Source organism: Apis mellifera, linkage group LG5 (genome assembly GCF_003254395.2).
Source record: "Apis mellifera strain DH4 linkage group LG5, Amel_HAv3.1, whole genome shotgun sequence".
Taxonomy (NCBI): Eukaryota; Metazoa; Arthropoda; class Insecta; order Hymenoptera; family Apidae; genus Apis; species Apis mellifera.
Window position 1 is genome coordinate 7,189,723 of NC_037642.1, and position 15,433 is coordinate 7,205,155.

Sequence of the window (15,433 nt, forward strand, 5' to 3'; positions counted from 1 at the left end):
AGAAATATTTTTTCGAACTTCTTTCTTTCTTACAGCTTATAATTGATAAATTTAATTTTAAAAATGTAATTATCCAGTAAGAAAAATAGTTTAGTGTTGCGCTAATAATGTTAACAGTAATTTGTATATTTATAATATAAATAATAGTGAGTCATTGTTATAATGACACTAATAAAGATAGATAATTAAATACAATGTGTTTAAATACGATTTGTAAAAGCATTCTTACGCAAGATTGTAATAAGTTTTTTTCTCTTTTCTATATTTATATATATATAAATCAATTTTTTTTTGTTCAATAACATAGCAATACCATGTTTCGCAGAGAATAATTTCCATTCAATGACTTCAACGTCATTCACGTACTTAACAATTTATGTACAATACATATACACACGGCTTTTCTTCTCGATCTACTTTGTTATAAATTAGTGAAAAAATAATGCTGCTTTGGCCATGGTCTGCATATTGGTAATTATTATTTACCTATAACTTCGTTGCTAAATACCTACATTCGAATGCGGTTTATCGAATAATCCTCAAAATGGTCAAAAAACTTGAAATGTATATTTATTACAATCTCAACATCTGAATATGGTATTCAATATATTCACCACAATATAATATAATCTTTTCTCTAAAATTTCGTTTACTTATCGACAGCGACGACTGGTATAATACTTTGATTATTATCACTGTATTTAAGATAAATCTTTTCTGAAGCAAATAAACTTATTGATATTCAATACTCATATTCGTTTTTAAATTATTTTGTTTACTTTCAAAATTCTTTTCGATTTCATTTCATTTTTTTTTGTTTTTTTTATATCTTTATAATTTTATTATTCAGAATAATACGTTTTGACACAGTATTTAAAATATTTCTATTTTACAAATATCATAAAGCACCAAATATGTGTACCTAACAACAAAAACTGTTCCCTAATTGATTCTATTATTTAATTTCTTTTATATAATGTACATGAACTAAAATAATTCTCTTGTATTTTTGTTTTATTTCAAGAAAAATTGTCAAATTATATATTATATAAATGTGTATGGAATGTTTTAATTATCCATAGAGATATAATCAAAATTTAACTGAAATTATGGAGAAAATATATAGAAAAGATCATTTGTATGGAATGTAATACATTAATAGATTTTTTTTAAAAGATTGCAGTTAATTATCATCACTAAAATTCAAGAGATATCAATTCGAAATTTTATCAACATTTAGATGAAATATAACTTATTGAGTATCTAAGAGATGTGATATTTGTATTGTGTAATTCATAAAACTTTGTTATTAAAAAATAACATTTGATTCTTATTCAACATCTATATAGACGTATTTTATGATAATATGGTAATCATGTTCATTTTTTTCACCTTACTACATTACAAGAAATAAAATAACTTTTTATATCAAGACATATATATATATATATATATATAAAACATCGAGAATCGTGTTACATCGAGGACATTCGTTATCTTCGATATAAATTAAGATAGAAGCTTTAATCAATATTAATTATATAAGCTTACTTATTCAAGTACAAGAGTAAACTGATCTTACGAAAGTACTGTACAATGAAAATAGTTGTCATATGACACTAATTAAAATATATAACAAATATTTTGCTATTGTATTACCTACAATCCATTAAATCTTTTCATATATTTATGTTCCAATAAATTAATATTCCCGTTGCAACAAATAAACAACGATCTGTACATTTAATATAAAAATTAAACCTAAGGACGGAAAACAGAAAACGCTAAGACTAATCGGATGTTTGACGCCCATTGAATTCTTTTGTCATTTTAAAATAGTGAAATATTTAAACCATTATTTTCCTTATGCACATACTATTTTTCAATGCATAAAAACAGTGGCTTAGCATTTTTTGTTATTGTAACATATCATAGCATCCTAAAGAATTCTTAAATTACAATAACTAGGATATGCCCAAACAACCACTTGTGCAAAAAATGTTCTTTTTTATGATACTGATACAAAACTCCTTATTTATATCTTGGACTATCGGGAGGCGTGGGTTGAGTATTCGCTCTCTGTTTCGGTCCAGTTTTAAATGACATCTTTTTCACAGGTCTGGGAGATATTCCATGAAATGCTGTACTGTCAGGGGTATCATTACTAAACCATACTCTGCTCCCATCAGAAACTGAAAATAAAATCAATAAACTTGTTGTGATTGAAGTTAAATATTTATAGTTAAAAGTCATATAGAAGATAATTATATTGTTTTATAATAATTATAAGTTTGTTATATAAATATATTATCATATTGGAATAAAAAATTAACGTGCAATTTGCTAAAAAAAAAATATATAATTTAAAAAATTAGTCTATGCTACTTTCTTTGCATATAAATAAAATTTTGTAAATTGAGGAAACTAGAAAATTTTTAAAAAAGTATTAGATTGTTTATATTATTTTTTATATAAAATTGAAATAAAATAAATTTAATTTTTGTGATGTGATAGAAATATGAATCTATATTTATAAATGAATACACTTATTTATAATTATAAGTAGCAAAAACTATTTGCAATGCACAATGCCATACACATATTATATTAAAAAATTAATTAATTCGTAGATATTTTTTTAAAAATTCATTTATTAATTTTCAAAATATTAATATATAAAAATTTAAAGAAAAAACCTCTTATAATAAACTTTTAAGAATATATGCATGCATTGTACAATTCAATCTATAAAGCATCATTAAAATAACACACGTAATCTGAATGTAATAAAGTATATTTTGATCTATGTCTAATATGTATTTAAAAAGGAAATTTTACCTCTGAATAAATTGTGTAAGACTGTTAAACAAAAATAGTATTAAAAAACATATGGATATTAAATAAAGAATAATTGGAATATATTTATCCTCAGTTAATTTTTTTTAAAAGAAAATTATTTTAATTTTACAATTGTTATTTTTTTAAAAAAGAAATATGTATATGTATATATAATATATACATTGTAATATTAATAAGGTATAAATCAACATTTTAGTAAATGTGTAATATCATTATGGAATATAAAAATATAAAGTTATTGTTATTTTATTAAGTAAGTAAGATATGTTGAAGTTCCTTGAATGAAATAAAAAAATGTGTATAAGTTTGTATGGTTGTTATAACATAAAATTACTACAAGGTAACTATGAAAAAAAAAAAAAATAAACAGAATATACTTTATAAAAACGACAAATATTGGAGAAATAGCAAAGAAAAAAATAAATAAATTATAATACTACCTTGTTGGGTGGTGTTACAAGGTGGGTGGGGGTTAGTGGACTGAATTAGTCACCTCTATTCGCGCGATTATCACTGCTTGCTGCTGAAGAACTTCGTAGGCCAGATCGACCCTGATGTGAATCTATAAGCGCTGCTGCGAGATTTGAGGATGCTGTGGATTGCACGCTTGTTGTAGATCCTGACAGTGTGATATTGATAATAATAATAAATGGTATCTAAATTCATGCAAAAACTATTAAACAGAATTAAATTTTCAACTATAACTTATTCATAGTTTTTATAGAACAAAAAAACTTTAATATTTCATAAAAATAAAAATTATTAATGGAATTTAATTACAGCCATTTTTTCTAATTAAAAAATTTTTATAAATATATATTTTTAAAAAAAAATTTTAAACAAAAACTAACCTGATATAGAAGAAGCTCCACTGAATGGACTTGGAGGCTGTACTGGTGAATATACATTAGCTGTAAATTCTTCAAATGTAGTTGCTTCTTTGTGGTTCCTCATAACAGTATCAATAGATCTCGCTCTTTCTTCATAACTGAAATATTTTTTATTGATAAATATATATATATATATATATATATATATATATATATATATATATATATATATATATATTATAATATTATAATAGCAAAATAAAAATAATACTTACTAATGTTGATATAATGTAAGTGTAGATCGTTTTGCTCTACTTGCTGCTAATGCTGTTGTTCTTACTAATCCAGGTAAAACTTTATCTTCAACAATACATTCATCAAAGAGAGGTCCAAAGAATGGAATTTCTGGCTTTCGAGAAATTTGAATTCTATATAATTTATTGTGTAATGGATAAATTACTATTAACACGTCACAAAATTCAGTTGGTATAATATCCCGACGATAATCTCTCCAATGTTCAGACCAAACTATATGAATCTCATCATTACCAAGATGTCGTGTCTAAAAGAATTTTACTTGAAATATCTTATATAATATATTTTTTTCATAAATTTTCATAAAACTAACCTTTTGTAATAAACTTTCAGGACTATCCGAAGGCATTCTTGTTGCTACATGAAAAAGAATTTCTGTAAAAGATGTTGCAAAATATGGTGCTGTAACCCCGGATGCTTTTCCAGGTACAAGACCTCCAAGAAAACCTGTATGTGATTCAAGTTCAACTTCCCAAGCCAATCTTGCAATAAAGTTTTCATATTCTTTACTAGCAGTGATATTACTCAATATAGAATTTTTATCTTCTTGTCCCTGACTAACATAAATCACTGCTATTTTATGTGTTTCTCTAGATCGTTGACTATCAAGATTTCGTAATTCTCGTAAAAGTTTTTCATTTTTGGATAATAAATGCAATTTTCTACGTTGTTCCCATCCAGATAAACCCAAGTGCGAAAACAAAAGACGGCAGTGATGAAACGGCGCTGGAGGAGGACGACATGGTGGTGGACTTATTGCTGATGCACACATACTAAAAAAAAACATTATCATATGAATAAATTTAAATATTATAAATGTTATTTAATATACCTGATGTGTTGACTCCAATTATTGATATGCTCTTGTTCAGCATTTCTTTGACTGAGAATTGTGGCAATGGTTTCACTTTCGAGATAATGACCTTGCGGAGGATTAGCAGGTGCATTTAGAGCTATTTCTGGATTAGTTAATACTTCTGGACTTGTATGTCCTATATATTGTAAGAGCTTAAAAAAAAAAAAACAAAATTAATGTAAAAATATCAATAATAAATATTAATTTTAATTTTTAAAAAAATATTAAAATTAATAAATATTAATAATTAAAATTACATCATCTAAATTATCCATATCACTTGCAGCATTTGCAAACGTAGGTAATATATGAGGTTCGCGATGCCTTATTGTATGTCGAGGTGTACAAATTTGAGATGTTATAACACTGCTTAAATCTTCTCCAGGTATTTTTGTTTTCCATTCAACTAAAAATATTAATTATTATAATTGAATATACTGAATACATAATACATACTTTATATATTTTTATTACCATGTTTCGTAAATGCTACCGGCACATCATTATCGATAAATGGTTGACTATATAAAATGGAACTATCCCAAGATGTTTTTCCTGCAAGATCTCGCAATAATACTCTTACTAATGATGGTGCAGTTGTTAATCCTGCAGTAACACCTCCTCCAGGTGCATCTAATGCTGCTAATTCAACAAGTGACATTATTACAGAATTTGATAACATTAACAATTGTATATTTGGTGCATGAAAGATTGCAGAAGATAGTTCATCTCCATCGATTCCTGGTACATCATCTAATTCGACAACTAATGAAGATAATCTTGCAGCTCCAATACCCATTGGAAAATGTCCCAAATGATTTATTAAATGCATCATTACCTAAAAAAAATTTAATTCATATTTATGTTTATGTAAAAAAAATATCAATTAGATCCTACCATCTTTGCTGCTAATTGAACAGACTGAATATTGCCTCGTCGAGGTGATTTTGCACAGACTTCATCAGCTAAATTATCCAAAGTAATATCAGGATCAAAATCATCTTCATCTTCATTTTTATTTATTTGTGGTGCATCTTTATCGATTTTATCTTGTACTATGTTATCCAAAACCTGCGATATTTTTGATATTTATTTGATATACAATATAATTATACAAATATTTAAATTTGATAATTTAAATTAAATATTAATTATTTAAGCAAAAATTTTATATATTAAATTTATACAAATCCTTATTATGTTACTAACTGTAAATAAAGTCATTAAAAGAGGTTTTTCTTGAAATACACGTAATAAAACGGATGGACCAAGATGCATAGCCCATTCGCCTAAACAAAATAACATTGATATTGTCAAAGGACCGCGTCTTTCTCGAGTACTCATATATCCAAGTGTTTCCGATAAAATCTAAAATATATTAATAAAATAGATACATATATCAATCGAATTTTAAAATGATTTCTTTAAACTTACTTGAATTATTTTACATGGCACATTTGGATATAACTCTAATAAGATGTCTGCTTTATCACATAACAATAGAAGAGAGTCACATGCCACTTGAGCAACAGTAGCGTGACTAGCCTATAAAATAAGAAAAAAAATTTTGTTAACTAAAATATTGTTTGTACTGAACTTTTTAATTTTTTATGATTTCATTCTAATTAGTATTATGCAGGAAATAGTTAATGAGTAACACGTATAATAGAATGATTCTCATTCTCTGATATTAAAATCTTTTTCCTCCAAGTTGATTCAATCTATTAAAAAATTTATTTTAAAAAATTTTAGATACATATTTCTTGATGAACTGAAGCATTTAAAGAAAAATAAAAAGTTATATTTATATATATCTATAAAATCATATCTATAAATCACTGTAATGTATAAGATAATAAATTAAACAAAATATTACTAGACGTTTTTACACATATAACTTAGCAGTACACCATGCAACGTTGATGACACTCCTAACAGACATGAAGACATCAGATGACAGATAAATACTGTAACAACACATAATAAGAAATTGACACAAGTTAATTAGAAAAACTACCTGATCCATTAGTGGATAATAGAAACCAGCTCTGCGACGCTTTGCTCCTTGTATCCGCTGTCAATCAGACTTAGTGGAAGAGATGCTAAATTTCTCACTACCATTATTACATATATACTATTTTTAATAATATATTATAAATAATAGTGTTCACTATTTAACTAAAAACTATAACCCAAATAAAAAATATTAACAACTATAAAATAATTATGTATACTTTAAAACATGCAATCTATCTTATATTAAAGAAAATTGACACAGAAATTATTTTTCAAATTATTCTAAAATTTATTTATAATGAATTTGATAGACTTACTTTAAGCGCCAAAAGAAGAACAGTAACAGCTTCTGGAATCCTTGAATGCTGATTTTTATAACACAATTCTCTATATATAAACATAGCAATACTTGAAAGAGCTATGCATCTTGCAATACCAGTTGGTTCTCGTCTACAACTTTTTAAAAGGATCGTGATTATATGCTCCTAAAATAAAATTTGTATCAAATATTTTTAATAATCTAATGTCAAATTAATAATTATTGTGTTTTAATACTTTTGCATCTGGACATGTCATAGTCACAATATCAGTTGCAGTAGGCTGCAATACAGGTAATTTAATTGTAGTAGCTGGTAATGATAGTAATGATCCGATTATTGATACAGCTTCAGTTCTTGGTGCCTATAATTTATAATTCAATTTATAATTAAAAATTCTATAACATTTACTAATTTATTATGAAATTTATATAATACCTCAATATCTTGAGTACTCAGTATTACATTAGCAGCATGAATATAATCCAAAATTAAAAGACTAGATCCAGGAAGATTCAAACTGAATAATCTAGGACCGGTATATTTGACCAGTACATGTAATACTTTATTATCATTACTAACAATGCCACTATGAACTGCACGATAAAAAAGAGTTAAGTGCTGTTTTGGTAAATTAATATCTTGTGGTTGAACTGTTAAAAGACAAATCAAACGATAGGCTGCCAATTTACCAACTTCATATTGACTAGGAAGCTGTATCGCCTAAAAATTCAATTACATAATATTTTAATAGCATTATTTTAGTATTAATATAAAATAATGCAAAAATATATTATGTATTAAAAATATTAATTTAAAAAATTAATATCAACCTTGAAACACCATGGAGCAATAACTGTCAATGGAGGTATAAGTTCTGGAGCTGGTGGAGTTGCTTGATTATCTCCAGATACACCTTGATTCAAGCGAATCTAAAAATTATATAAAAATATTAATGATGATATAAAATATTAAAACATATAGATATAAATATATTAAAGTATATGATACTATGCTTTTATAAGTGTCTGCGTAAGTTGAACAAGATAATCCATAACTTGTCCATGAAGAGTAGGATCTTGAATGTTATTTACATCTCCCAATGCTGATAACATACGACGCCATAATACGACTGCGACATCAGGTAACCATCCGCGAACACCACCTCCAGCCATAACAGATCTCCTTTCTGATGCATCGTTTGTATCTATAAATTAACAAAAAGAAAAAAAAGGAATATAATAATAAAAATATTATAAATATTTATAATCAAAATTATATACAAGATAAGGATAAAAACAATTGATAAAAAAAAAATTATTTTTTAAAAACTTTTTGATCAAAATTATTTACAACTTATTAATAATCAATATAGTTATATATAATAATTAGTATAGATATATTATAAAAACAATGAAAATATGCAAATAATACAAAAATACTTTAAATTTAAATTATGTGTTATAAATAAAAAATATTTGTCACATAAATAATTCATTAATAAAAATATATAAATAAAATATATTGAGTACATCAATGCATTATTATAATTATAATTTTTATTATTGTCATCATTAAATAAAATATTTTATTGTTAATATTATGTATATTTATGATTTTTTGCAAAAATAAAAAAAACATAAAAAAATATTTTATATTTTATAAAATGATAAAATATACATACACATTATAAAAATATTCATATTGTTATAATATGTTATGTAATTAAAAATTATATTTTCATATGTTGATATAAATGTCAAAGAGCAGCAAATGATATACTTATTACAAATAATACTATACCGATACTACTGCCATCAATATTTTCTATCTGTATCGGACTATCCTTGTTGCTATCAACTCCACTGCTCGGTGTTGGAGAAGGACAACGCGGTGATGGTGGTTCGCTATCAACTATAACAATGCTATCCAAAGATTTAGCACGTCTATTTGATAACATTTTTCGACCAGTTGCTGATGATGAAGTAGCACCATTTGACAGTAATCGGGCCATATCTTGCTCTATTGATAGAGGGAGTACTGTGGAAATTTGTTTATACTTAATATACAAATAAGCCACAACCACTGATAGAAACGTTTATATTGAATAAATTTGAATAATGTTTTTTTACTGTCTAAAATCAAGAGAAAACATGAATAAAAAAGATATCACGAATATCGAGAATAAAAGAATAAAAAGAGATATATGAAATGAAATGTCTGGCAGATGCTAGACTAGTTATTTTTAAATCAATGTCAGTGTCAAAGCAAAAAAAAAAAGAGATAGTTATAAATAAATTACACGCATAATAGCAACATAGATGGCACTACTAAATAATAGAGATTATTAAACTATAAATTATACAAATAAAAAACTTAGCGTTTGATCTTCAGGCTTACCAGGAATACCACTATGTACAGTATGTGTACGATTCCTATGAAGCTTTGTACGTGCTTTTCCATTGTATATTGTATTATCGCTTGCACTACGAGGAAGAGGTCGTATTTTCCTTAAATCTCGCATCGGATGATCTGTTATCAATAAATATTTCAATTTTTTTAAAAATAATAACTAATAATAATAAATAATCAAAGACTTAAAGAAAAAAATCATCTTAATATTTCTTACCCGAAACATTTTCTTTAGATACGGTATTGTTATCTTGATCGACACTTCCTTTACGTGGTGGTTGAACACTCCCGGTAGAAGCAGCTCGACTTCCTACACCGCGACGCTTTTTAGTTTTTTGTTCGCTCAATCTATCTAATGGTAAATCGTTTAAATCTAAGTTATACACATGCCTAGCAAGTACTCTTGTCAAAGTATCTAAGGTTTTCTAAAAATAATACAAATATAATTAATATTAAATCTTAAATAATATGAATATTATATTTTTTATAGTAAATTTTAATTATACTTACAGCCCATTCTCGAATTAATTCTTCCCATTGTGTTAAAGACGTTAATACTTCCAAAAACTGATCCCATAATTGTGTGGAAATAACAACATTTAAATTGGCCTTAATCCATGTAACAATTAAAGTTTGAAATATAGCAGGAGCAAGTTTTCCACCTATGCTTTCTTGAGTTTTACGTCGAGAAGATTTCTCGTTTAAAACAAGAGATGTTATTTGCAATAATACTCTAAAAAATATTCAGTAAAATTATAATAAATTTACACAAAGATATTATGTTTTTATTTGCTATTTACAAAATAAAAACAAAATTTGATGATATGTACCTAAGTAACTGTTCCCAAGTAGCCGGTTCTAATCGAGAATTCATTACGACATATCGATATACGTTTAGAACTCTTTTGCAACTATCTGTTTGTTCTTCAAGTAATGTAAGAGATGCGTTTGGTCTAGAATTTTCTAAGAAAAAAACATTAGAAGCTTGTGTAATAAATACTTGTAAAACATTTTGTAGTCCCGCTCTTATAAATAAATTTTCTCTATGTATAGCACCAAGATAAGAATCATTTCTTAATCTTGTTTGACGATAATTTTCAGAAGGACTTTTATCGATATCGTTTATATCTTTTTTTGAATTTTCTTCTAAATCTCTTTCTTTGTGACTATCCAATGGTTCTAACATGAATGGTGGTAATTCCTAAAATAAAACATATAAATAAATAAATATAATTATATTATTATAATGTTAAAGAATTACAAATTGAAATCTTACATTCATTTGAATCCAATCTTTATAAACAGCTATAGCCTTTCTTATAGCACCAGCATGATTAAAGTCCAGCAAAAAGGCTTGCCTATATAATTCATGTACAAAATTTACATTATCTCTATTTCCATACAGAACTTCCCTAACAAGAGTAAATGCTGAAATAGTACTATCTTCTTGATTTTGATTTTCTTGGTGAGATACATTTGATTCAGGTGATAATAAAGATGATTCAGCAACATTTTGAGTAACTGAAACTCGACGAAGTTCTGGCTCTGTATTTTCTTCATTTGGTGTTGTGCTAAAATAAAAATATTGGTATTAATTACATTCATAAATTATTAACATATATTGATAAAATACCTATGTGAAAGGTGTGCGACACGAGCATCTTTCCTAGCGATATGAGTGAAACTAGCGATCCATTTAATTAAAGAAACTTTACATAATATATAATTATCCTGATTCTGATTCGTTGGTTTACGCATTGTAGGCAACTCTAAATTCGGTTTGTACAATGAGAAATTATCATCAAACTCAGGACAAATGTGACGAAGGTATGTAGCTTTAAAACGTTCTAATAAAAATTGAAAAGTCTTGTGCTGTCGTGAAGATTTATCTCTCCATTCTATCTTTACAACCTGTATATTAAATAGAAATTTTCTCATTCTTTTCCTAACAACATTATATTGCATTCATTGTTATTTAAAATTATAGATATACCTGAGTAACCATAAATTCAAGTAATGCTTCTAAAAATCGAACAGTCTCATTATCAAGAGGTTTCTCTCCACTTTGTGGAGGTAAAATAGGTCCACTGTCAACTGGAGTGACAGGACATTGGTTTAAACCATTGTCATGAAAAGTACTTTGTGATAATTGTGTATCATAAAATTCTTTTTTGTCTTTATCATCACAACCAATAAGATTTTTTGCAAGTTTATCTTTTTTTCCATCTATTTTACGTTCAGATTTATAAGGAGATGGCTGCTGGGGTGGAAATCCTGGTATCAAGCTTGCAAACATTTGATGAATATGATCAGGAGCATTTTCTCCAAGAGCTTGGTACCATAAAATAAAGTATCTAAAATTATAAAATTATAAATTTTAAGATATATTATATAGAAGCACATTCTTTATAGCACACGATAATAATATTATTACAAATATATACCTTATAGCTTCTCTTCGAAGTTTCCAACTATTACCAGGATGTAAAAGTTTTTGCAAAATTCTTGCTAAACTATGACATTGCCATCTTCTATTAAGAAGCTCAGGAAGAAGTGTTAAAACTTTTTCTAAGAGTTGCAATACTTGTTCCAATTCCTCCCTATGTGCTTTATGAACTATAAAAGAAATAATATATAAACAAATATGTATATAAAATATGTAATATTTAATTTCATAATTTGTTTTATATGTTTTGGATAAATGAAAAGAAATAGACAAAAAGCATCAATTTTATATAATTTTTGTACATATACACATGTAATAATATGAAATATTTTATATATATAAAATATATATATAATATTATATATAATATTTAAATTATTTTTTATAATACACTTAATCTATAACATGCAAGGAATATATATTCATCATTACTATTACTCACCAATATGAAAGGAAAGTTCTGACAGCAAAATAAAGAAAACAAGTAAATAGTAAGATAATAGTAATATTGCAATTTTATAAATACTATATATAATTAAATATTAATATTAAACATAATTATAATTTTATAAATAAAAATATTACTATTGTATATAAAAATACATTTATATATATTATTATTAACTTAAGATATATATATATATATATAAAATAGCAAATATTTTTACCTCGTTGCCGTAAATTTGTTTCAGCTGATACAAAACAATCATACAAAATAAAATAGACATGACTGAAGTTGCCTTCAAAAAACCCCTTTGCTTCATCAGTGTCCACATTTTCTATAAAATAATATCACAACTTTTTAATTCATTAAATAAAAATGTTATTTAATATATATAAAAAATATATAAAAAATTTTTCTAAAATTACAACATATAACAATATTTTTTAATTAATATTCATTACTATTATAAAACAATATATAAAACATATATAAAACAATAATATAACTACATTTTAATTAAAACATAATTATTATATGTAAAAAATCTTAATTACTTTTTTTCATAAATTTAATTTATAAAAATTATGAAACTCTTATTACATTATCATTAATTTTATATAGTTGTATCTATGTAACAGTTTTTTTATATTTTGATATAACTATTATCATTTGTAATATAAATATATAAGTATAAATAAGTATAAAATAACATAATTTTATTCACTTCATTTTATAAAAAATGATAACATACATGTTCATATGAAAATAAAAATAACTTTTTATATTTTTTTTAAATTATAATAAGTATTTATTTTTAATATAATACAAATATAAAAAATGTAATTATATTTAAGAAATTAAGAGTTCTATAAAATAAAAAGAAAATAATATATATTATATATAGAATTTTTTTTAACTATGAATTATATACTCTCAATAATATTCTAACTCATAAACAAGATTTTTTATTGGTTTATGATGATTTTACATTTAAATAGTATTATCTATGTATAATAATAATGTAACATTAGTTGAAATTGGAGGCCACAGTTGGTTAATGTGGTCATGCGGTTTGGTGATTAGATACTACTACTTAACATTACACTATCATATTATAATTGCATACAAGTAAATTATTTTCTTTTTAAAATAAATCATATAATGATATTCAATGATATTTAGTAATTTATTATATAATTATCTTTTATATAAATATAATTATTATATCTTTTTAAAAACATTATAATATTTTTTTTCTCAATTCAAAATAAATATATTTATTGGCAAAATTATTTATTTAATTTTTATTTTTATTAAATGCAAAAATAATTTAAAAAATATGAAGTGTTTTTTTAAAAAATGTTAAAATATTTATATACATTTTTAACATTAATTATCAACAGTAATTGGTAACAGAAGCTGAACAAATACAATGAGAATAATAAAAAATCATCAGGCTGTACTTTCGATGAAAAATTCCAGAAGATCTACGACAGTATAAAACTGTCTCGGTGCTGATGTGTAGGCGGCAAATACTAACAAAATTGCCGCCCCTCTCCTTTAACTATCGTCGTATTCATTAATTGGCACTGTGAAACTCCTCGTTCATGATTAATTTTCACGGCAAATTAACATTAGCTGATTCATAGAATGGCGAAAATTAAGAAGAAATATAATCTTACCTAATACGATTTTAAGATGTTTGAATCGGGTTGCACTATCCTTTTTAACATCCTGAATCTTCAATGTTGACTTTTTGACGTCTACATGAAGTTTTTTGCTGAACATGGTTCAATGCGAGCCGCCGGCGGCCGCGACGACAAAAATTATCATCGAGGGTGTACAAAGTAGTGCTCATGGATACAAACCGACTAATACCGCACTGTCACCATGTCAGGAACTCAAAAAAGACAGCCCCTTTTATCACAGTTTGGCGTCAAATTTCGCGAGCGCACACACCTCCGATCAGATGTACGTGGCAGCCATCTTGACATCCTCGGCGCGCACTGCTCATAACCTGTCGGGGCAATGACATCATCGCTTATACAGTTAATTTATTTTTCTTTCTTTCTTAATTTTCGATTCATGTGAAAATATATAAGTGCAATTTATTATATTTTATCGAAATATTCTATTATTTCTTTCATCGAATAAAATTTATAATAATAAATTGTTTAAAGACACACTTTTCTTATAAAGCATCAAAACTAAATTTTTTTAAAAACTGCCGCTCTCAATCTGTGTTACCATTATATGATAATGTTGCTTATAATCATTATTGATATTTGAAATTTATATATATTAATAAATCCATTAAAATATTTAATGTAACGTAAAATTTATGAATTCAATTTTTAAGAAATATTTAAATAATCACATAATTTCTACAATATGATATTATCGACTTAGATAATTAAACTAACGTAACATTAAATGTCACTAGATATCCCATTCACATATCTTCAATCATGTTAGTAACATTTTTTAATCGGAAATGACGTTTTTATGGATGAAAAATTAGCGGCATATTCAAATATAATAATGCAAAAAGATAAAATTTGTATAGAATTAACATTCAACAAAGTTTTAAGTTACAGTAAAAAAAAAAAAGTGAAAGATTTTTGGAAATTTATAGAAGAAACAAAACCTTTTGAACCTTTTAAAATAGTATCAAGTATAATCATATTTCATTTCTTTTATAAATTAATTTAAGATAGTAATAAGAAGAAATAGTAATAAAGATATTAAAAATATAATGAATTAAATATGACAAGGAAGTACAAGTTGTATTGAATCATTTTAATTTTTTTATATATATAACCAAACACAAATATGTAATATGAAAAAATTGTACAATATAAAAATTTACAGATAAAAAATTGTCAATAAAAGAAGAACATGAAAATTCAAAACATGAAAGAAAATGGTACAATCAAT

General features: G+C 25.2%; 1 protein-coding gene and 1 long non-coding RNA gene across 10 annotated transcripts in view; one reads left to right on the top strand and one right to left on the bottom strand.

The window, feature by feature from the left end:
- The window catches only part of LOC113218799, a 6,234-nt gene extending 1,408 nt beyond the window's left edge, over positions 1-4,826 (top strand). The window contains exons 2-3 of the long non-coding RNA XR_003304736.1: positions 4,338-4,430; positions 4,686-4,826. This is a non-coding gene — a long non-coding RNA (uncharacterized LOC113218799). The remainder of the gene's footprint in view (positions 1-4,337; positions 4,431-4,685) is intronic.
- LOC551830 (ral GTPase-activating protein subunit alpha-1) lies at positions 1,316-14,542 on the bottom strand. Of its 9 annotated transcripts, none has more exons than XM_026440970.1 (30): positions 14,179-14,542; positions 12,720-12,830; positions 12,494-12,511; positions 12,050-12,221; positions 11,599-11,959; positions 11,239-11,516; positions 10,882-11,176; positions 10,436-10,806; positions 10,116-10,338; positions 9,823-10,030; positions 9,594-9,725; positions 8,997-9,233; positions 8,210-8,400; positions 8,027-8,125; positions 7,632-7,916; positions 7,432-7,557; positions 7,194-7,361; positions 6,878-6,934; positions 6,295-6,405; positions 6,070-6,228; positions 5,758-5,931; positions 5,335-5,698; positions 5,118-5,266; positions 4,837-5,012; positions 4,318-4,777; positions 3,965-4,251; positions 3,711-3,847; positions 3,353-3,478; positions 2,839-2,859; positions 1,316-2,192 (listed from the first exon to the last, which is right to left on the bottom strand). In XM_026440970.1, exons 1-30 carry the CDS (start codon positions 14,282-14,284, stop codon positions 2,032-2,034), a joined length of 5,763 nt encoding a protein of 1,920 aa, XP_026296755.1. In that variant the 5' UTR covers positions 14,285-14,542; the 3' UTR covers positions 1,316-2,031. The 9 variants fall into 9 exon arrangements, 8 of the variants coding, with proteins under 8 accessions (XP_026296755.1, XP_026296756.1, XP_026296758.1 ...); XR_003304731.1 differs by having other exon boundaries at positions 2,076-2,192; positions 3,300-3,478; positions 14,179-14,541; XM_026440971.1 differs by lacking the exon at positions 12,494-12,511 and having other exon boundaries at positions 14,179-14,541.
- Positions 14,543-15,433: the final 891 nt, after the last annotated feature.

Bases quoted from the DNA above. Each gene is read 5' to 3' on its own strand.
- LOC551830 (XM_026440970.1), bottom strand. From the start codon at position 14,284: ATGTTCAGCAAAAAACTTCATGTAGACGTCAAAAAGTCAACATTGAAG. The intron at 12,831-14,178 runs GTAAGATTATAT...ATTATTTTATAG, and splicing joins ACATCTTAAAATCGTATTAG to AAAATGTGGACACTGATGAA. The intron at 9,234-9,593 runs GTAAGCCTGAAG...AAATTTCCACAG, and splicing joins TGTACATAGTGGTATTCCTG to TACTCCCTCTATCAATAGAG.